The sequence below is a fragment of the Chionomys nivalis genome, chromosome 13 (assembly GCF_950005125.1).
Source record: "Chionomys nivalis chromosome 13, mChiNiv1.1, whole genome shotgun sequence".
NCBI lineage: Eukaryota > Metazoa > Chordata > Mammalia > Rodentia > Cricetidae > Chionomys > Chionomys nivalis.
Genome location: NC_080098.1, coordinates 42,830,507 through 42,838,075, shown reverse-complemented (window position 1 = coordinate 42,838,075; position 7,569 = coordinate 42,830,507). Strand labels below are relative to the sequence as shown.

Genomic DNA, 7,569 nt, shown 5'->3' with positions numbered 1-7,569 from the left:
TATAGTCATCCTCGTCTTAAAAAAAAAAGGCTCTTTTAAGAGCCACCCAAATTTTCATGTAATTGTGCTGTAGCCTTTTATGTTGCATTCAATGTTAACTACTGGTTTTATGTCCTGTTATTTTTAATCCTGTTTATCATGTTTGTAGTCCAAAGGACTATGTTAGGTCTGTAGATTGTGCACTACAAAGTAACTATATGGCACAGGCTTTGTGTTTCGTGTTGAAAAGCCATCCACACAACACAGCTGAGTCTTCCACCTTCAGGATAGAAGCATCAAATCTTTACTCAGATTAGGAAATGTAGATGTTAAATATCTAAATCTAGGTAGCCTGTGAATATATTTGGAATATTCTAATTTTGGGAGATATGCGTAATTTAAGAAAGTCGTTTTACTCACATGCCATTCTGTTTGGTTCCTGGTAAAATATTTTGTATCCATAGATGTGTATACAAAAACCCAAGTCAAGATGACTACAATACATAATAAAGTTATGAGTTCAGACTTAGGACCCAATCCCCGGCCTTGGAATTCATAGGTCAGACGCTTGATTTTCATTAACTCCCTGGTAAACTTGTCTCTTAAGTTTTGGCTTTCTCAAATCATACATGGCTCCCCACCTGCATCCCACACTGGTTTTACATTTTACTTTGCAGAGCTCATCTGCTTTGAGAGTCTTGCTGCTTTCTAGAATCCTTTAGATGGTGAGGCCATTCCCCGAGAAAGTGGGGAGAAAGCATGTGGTGATCAATAAAAACGATAATTACGAGCAATCTGAACATTCTTGACCTCAAGTGAAATCCCTGCTATAACATTAGAACACTTTAGAGATTCAACCAGTATTGATTCAAGTCCTTAGCGTCATCATGAGGTTGAAGCAAGATGATAAGGAATTTGAGGCCTGGCTGTCACGGGCGAATTATGGGTTAACGTGGGCAACAACGCAACAGCTTGTCTCAAAAGAAACAAATAGAAAGGTAGCTTGAAATGTTACTTATAATTATTACTAGCTATCAAATCATTTTCTCCCACTTCAGACTAAGGGATTTTAGTAAGTAAACGACTGGCAGATGTTACCAGCCAGTCTCACAGCAAACAAATACAATTAATATCTTCGGTTAAAGTGGCTTGTATCAAAATGGATGATCAAACACAATTTCTTCTTCATCTTCTTCGAAGGTGATTCCACTTCAGATATAAGGCTGCCTCCAGATAGACAAGAGAAGTTGTGATAGACTGGCCTGGATTTGATTCTGAATTTAGCCAGAGCTGGCATGAAGAGGCATAGATGAGCCAGTAAGACGCAAAAATATTAGTGATGCTCTCTAAAATGCAGAACCACAGCAGATTCAGTTTCCCTGGAAACAGCTAGATACTACCCCAGAGCATATGATTTTATTTTCCCTATACTATTTACTATGAGAACTGTATAGCAGATAAGCATTTGAAATTTAGCTAGTCTAGTTCAAATTGCGCTTTAGTGTAAAGTGTATTGCTGATTACAAAGACTTCATAGGAAAAAAAGTTGACAAAATATTTCAAATTATTTATTTAAATATTTGTTTATCCTAGGTTGACAGCATTAAAATAGGCTTCAGTTGTTTCTTTTGGCTTTAATGCAAGATTAGAATTTTTTTTTTTTTTCGAGACAGGGTTTCTCTGTGGTTTTGGAGCCTGTCCTGGAAGTAGGTCTCGTAGACCAGGCTGGTCTCGAACTCACAGAGATCCTCCTGCCTCTGCCTCCCGAGTGCTGGGATTAAAGGCGTGCACCACCACCACCCGGGAAGATTAGAAATTTTTAATTAAATATATGTTTCATATAGTTTTGTGGAAATTATTACTATATAGAAGATAATGATACTGACTCATAGATCAGAAGCTAACTAATTGAATCCTTAGTGTTGCCAAACCTCCATTCTTAATCTCTAAAATGGGAGTAATAATAACACCCACCTAAATGTGCTATGCCAAGTCTGTGTTGTGAAATAAGTGTATAATAAACACCTACTGTGTTTAACTTACTACAAATGAGTGCTCAGGTAATGCTAGCTCTCAGTAAGTGCTACTGCCACCAGCCCCTAATTCCCGAGTTCTTCCAAATGCTCTGACAGTGTAACCCTGCATGCATGGCTTCTGTTCCTCTCTAGTAGGGATTTCAAACGCACGGCTATTGTCCACATTTCCTTCCAGTTTATGTAGCTCAATTACCTGTTAGCTTTAGGCCTAGGGAAAAGTAATAGTATATCTAATTGTTGGAAATTATAAAATTAGTAAGAATAGATATAAACTTGGAAAGAAAAGAGAATGTTGGCATGTTGGCATGAGGATTATATTGAACTGAAAATCAGTAGACGCATGAAAAATCAGTTTTCCTATCTAAACTAAAATAACGTTGCCTGGTGAAGGAATTTCTACTTGGAAATCTAACTCTGGATGTGAAGAGGATGACCATACAAGGCTTTACCCTGAGAACATGACTCTCGAGAGGGTAGGAATGGTTCTCTTTACCACCTGTGTCCTCTCCTGAAACCTGAACCCCAATTTTCTGGGCTACCATAATTTATTCTAAGTTTCTCAGTTCTAACTACATCTTTGAGCTTTATTCCTTTTCTGTGAACTCTGTGCTTTAAAGATATGCACAACCTCGGGAATTTTTTTCTCCTGCTCATCTGAGCCTTTTCAGTTCAGAAGTCACCAGAGACTCAAAAGTAAAGGGAGAGTCCTTGGTGACAATCTCATAAACATAAACCAAGGGAAAAAATTCTTAAACAATTTTTAGGCTCAAATAAAGAGCTGGTCAAACGTAAGACAGTCACCTATGGAAGCACTTGTGTTGAAGGAAAGGGAAAAAAGTAAAGACCATTAAAAAAACAAAAAATAAAAAAGGTGGGGGAATTGTAATGTTCTAGAGGCTATGGGTGAGCTATCACTTTTAGCTCTCAAATAATTAAAGGAAAGTCTTTCTTATATAAGTACAGACGGGGACTGGGTATATAGATCAATGGGAGATCATTTGTCTGGCAGACACAAGGCCCTTGGTTTCACCTCCAGTACCAAAATGGAGAGGAAAGTATACAAGGAAAAAAAACTACAAAATACTTTTATACATCATTACCTATATTCAGATCAGTTTTAAAAATCCAAAGAAGCATTGAATAAAAATTATAAAAGCAATTACTTTTTCTTTAGATGATTCTTCACATATAACCCCTGAAGTATAGAAATCAATGCGTAGATTTGAAAATTTTCAAAGATGCACTGTAGTGGATAGTTGGAATTGTATTACTATTTTGAGCTTTATTGTTACATGATGATTATTATTCATTTACTGATGATGGAACTCAAGACCTCACTACAGACATATCCTCAGTCTTACTTTAAACGCTATTTGTGGTTTTATTTGAAGTAATGTTTTTGTTGGTTGGGTGTTTAGTTATTTTGATTTTTGTTGTGGTTGTTTGTATGTAGCTTTCTTGATTTGGTTTGCTTTGGTTTTGACAGACTCTCTCCATATGAACCTGGCCTACCTGGAATTAACTGAGGGCAGCAGGCTGACCCTGAACTCAATGAGATCCACCTATTTCTGCCTCCCAAGTGCTGAAATTAAAGGTGTGGCCACCACACCCAGCAGTTTTTCTGTTTTTCTTTCAGGTAAGATTTTGCTAAGTAGCTCAGTCTGGTGGACCACTCCAGCTCCTCCTACTTCAGCTCCCTAGGTGCTGACTTTACAGATGAGCCACCACACCCTGGGTTACTTTTAGCATCCACAATTGCAACAACTTGATTTGATTCAGGTCAGTGAGGCATTTCCGGGGACAGGAGTTCACAGGGCTCAGGAAGGAACTGGGAAACTCAGACGCGGGGACAAGAAGATATAGCCCTGCACATCTTTTATCTAGTCCTTCCCTGTAATTTTGCTCTATTTTACCCTTCTGCTCAACAGATTTGGTTTCTCCTTTCTGATGGCTCAGAAGAGGAGCCGCAGTCACCAGACATCGCACTGCCTCTGCTCCTGTAACTCAATCCCATCTTTTAATTCTTTATTGATTTATTTTTGATTCAGGGTCTCAACTATGTCTACCTGCCGGGGCTAGAACTCACTAGACCAGGCTATCTAAACTCACAGAGATCCTGCTGCCTCAGTCTCCAGGTGGCTGGGTTTAGTCTTGCCATCACATCCAACTCAATTCCATTTTGAATAGAAAATTTCTGATTATCTCAGATGGGTTCAATGAAATCAGGAACACTCAGACATCCAGTCTTCATAAAAAATACATTTATCACAAAGATGCAGTACAAACCCCCCAAAACGTAGCATATTGCCTATTTTATATTCATTTTACATTAAATGACAATATTTTGGATGTAGTGGATTTAAAATTAATTTTACTTGTTGTGGTTTTTTTTTTCCCTTTACAAATAGTGCTTAGATTTTAAAGTTTCGTATGGGTTTACATCTGTGCTCACTTTATGTATCAATGGACAGACCTGTCCTAAAATTGTTAATTCATTTGCTTCAATAACTTAGTAATTTTAATGTCCACTTCCTGGGATGTCCCTTAAGGAATCAAATCTCATAAAGAGCTATTGCCAACAGTAATAAAGATGCCTATAGGATTAAAACTAAGAAGACTATCAAGACATATTTGGAGAAAACTTAAAGACTTCTAGGGAGATAAATACCTAAACAGAAAGAAAAAACAAGGTTTTGTTGTTGCATAAGAAATTATGCTAGCTTCACATTTTTTAAAACACAATCTCAATCAAAATGCCAAGAAGCTTTTTTTCTGAGTGATGGGATACTAGAGAACATCTCAAAAAACATCTTAAACACCAAAAAGAAGAAAAAGGAGGAGGAGAAAGAGGAGGAGGAAGGGGGACAGAAGGGAGGGACAAATGAAAAGAAAATAACTGGGCATGGTGGCAAAGACCTTAATCCCAACTACAGGAAGTTTGAGGTAGGAAGGCCACAAGTTTAAGGCCAGTCTGGGCTAAAGACAGGATGAGACCTATTTCACAAAGTAGAAACAAGGGGACAAGGGGACACATTTCAGTGGTAGAACACCTGTTAGCTTGTTCCATGCCCTGAACAACTAAATAACTATCGCGGGGGGTGGGGTGGGGGGGTGGGGGGGTAGGGGGTGGACGGGGGTGGGGGACACGGGGTGGGGGACGGGACACGGACGACTGTGGGAAGGAATTGATTCTCATCCCCTATTGAAGTCATTATAACATATCAATTTAGCAAACAATATTTGAATCCTTGCTATGTGTTAAGTACCCTCCATATTGAATCAAGACGATAATTCTACCTTAGAGACTACCAGAGGGACTAAAAGCCAAGGAATTTAGCCTATGGCAAACATGAAACAAAAGCTGGGAAGAATTGAGAGGTCACAGACAGTTCTGAGGGTGTGGGGTAGGGAGGAAGGATCTGTTTACTATGCCTTGCACTAAAAAAAGCTGTTTATTTAAACTGAGGACTCAAAAACACTGGGAGAAAACTATATTTTCCTTTCTTCATCTCCTGGCTTTCCCAGGTAATAAACTTGGACAGTGAAATAAACACAGGATCCACCACTGTGGAAATGCCTGTTGTAGGTCTCTAAAGGGCATGCTACCCATTTTTGTAGCAAACACCAGCAGTGATCTAAGCTTCAGCAAAAATCTGTTCCGATTTGATAAAAAACGAGAATCTCAATCACCCCATCTAGGAAAAAGGCGGCAGGCATGAAAAGAATCCCCAATAATGAAAACTAAAGGCTTTTATTGGACGCATTCCAATACATCGTCAACAGATAGCCAGTAATTTATACTTAAATATTTTGGACTGCAAAGGGCATAGCAAGAAACCTCAGTATGTAATGCGAGGTCGATCGTTAGTCGACAAATATCTACAACTCAAGTACAATGCCAGTTCGAGAACAATCTAAAAAGGAGACCCTGTGTCAAAAGAAGGCAAAACAAGTCAAACAATCAGCAAGTTATTGCCATTTTAGAAAAAAAAAAATGGCTGACCAAGGTTGTGACGCAGTTCGACCCACCACTCCCTTGCTGTAGCAAACAAACCGAAAGTACGAGAAACCTCGGTCCCAGGTCCGGCATAACTGGGCGGGTGGGTCCTTTCCGCAGCGCTATCGCTTAAATGTCTAAGTCCATTCGTCGGCGCCAGGAAACACTCCCAGGAGACGCTGAGCCCATAAACCGCTCTGGGAAAGGGTCCGGGATGCGTTTCTCCATCCAAGAAGCTAAAGCTTCTAGAGAACGCAACACCGACTGGCGCCCAATCAAACTAAGGGCTAAAGTCCTGAGCTGGAGAGAACCAACCCGCAAGCAGGGCGGAACTTTCAAACAACCTACAGCAAGACGCTGGCTAGGGCCAAGGGGTGCTCTTTGCTGTTGGCAGTCATGGGGAGCGCACCAGCTCTTGTCGGCCGCCCAGTCGACAGCTCAAGCATCACCCTAGGTGAGACAGGGAACCCCACCCCGGAGCGCTGACTGATCCATCCCACGCAACCTGCTTCTGCGGAAAGCGAGGAAGGAGTTATTACACAAATGTCACAGCTCTTTAAGTGGGAGTGGTGGCTCTGAAAAGAGCCTTTTGGGTTTAAGAGGAAGACAGCCTACTTCTTCTTGGCTGCAACCTTCTTGGGCTTAGCAACCTTGGGCTTGGCAGCCTTCGGTTTCACAGCCTTGGACGCACTCTTGACCTTCTTGGGCTTAGCAACCTTAGCCTTCTTCGGACTCTTGGCCACTTTCTTGGTCACGGCAGCAGCCGCGGGCTTCTTCGCCTTCTTCGGGGTCTTCTTGGCGGCTTTCTTGGGTGTGGCAGCACCGGTCGCCTTCTTGGGCTTCTTGGCTGCGCCCGCGGGCTTCTTAGCCTTGGCCGCGCCCGCCTTCTTGGCTTTGGGCTTGGACTCGCCGGAAGCCGCCTTCTTGTTGAGCTTGAAGGAGCCGGAGGCGCCGGTGCCCTTGGTCTGCACCAGGGTGCCCTTGCTCACCAGGCTCTTGAGCCCCAGCTTGATGCGGCTGTTGTTCTTCTCCACATCGTAGCCGGCGGCCGCCAGTGCCTTCTTGAGCGCGGCCAGGGACACGCCGCTGCGCTCCTTGGAGGCGGCCACGGCCTTGGTGATGAGCTCGGACACCGGGGGTCCGGACGCCTTACGTCGAGCCCCTGCGGGTTTCTTGGCAGCCTTCTTCTTGGCAGGCGCCTTCTCCGCAGGGGGAGCGGCAGCGGGGGCAGCTGGAGCGGTCTCCGACATGATGAGGATCCAAAATTCAGGAACTAGTGGCAATACGCCGGTGGAGTAGCAAGAGCCCGGCCGCCGTATATATAGAGCGCAGGCGCGCGCTGATTGGTGCTCCAGCGGCCTGCCTGGCTGGCAAGCTCAGAGCAGCCGCGCTGCGCCCAACTTGTGTTTGTTACACTTCACAAAAAGAAGAAAATATTAAAATGTCTTGCACCAAATCTCTTGACTTTGGTCGGTAACGGATCCGAGAAGCCTCAGGCTTCGGAATATCTGTTTATTTTTTCCTCATTCCCAAAGACAACGCTTCTAGGAGTCCCTA

At 42.5% G+C, this 7,569-nt stretch overlaps 1 protein-coding gene across 1 annotated transcript; it reads right to left on the bottom strand.

Annotated features, from left to right (window-relative positions):
- Positions 1-5,162: 5,162 nt before the first annotated feature.
- H1-2 (H1.2 linker histone, cluster member) lies at positions 5,163-7,290 on the bottom strand. The gene has a single exon (XM_057787376.1). It carries the CDS (start codon positions 7,260-7,262, stop codon positions 6,624-6,626), a length of 639 nt encoding a protein of 212 aa, XP_057643359.1. The 5' UTR covers positions 7,263-7,290; the 3' UTR covers positions 5,163-6,623.
- Positions 7,291-7,569: the final 279 nt, after the last annotated feature.

Excerpts from the sequence above, each read along its gene's own strand:
- H1-2 (XM_057787376.1), bottom strand. The coding sequence starts at position 7,262 with ATGTCGGAGACCGCTCCAGCTGCCCCCGCTGCCGCTCCCCCTGCGGAG.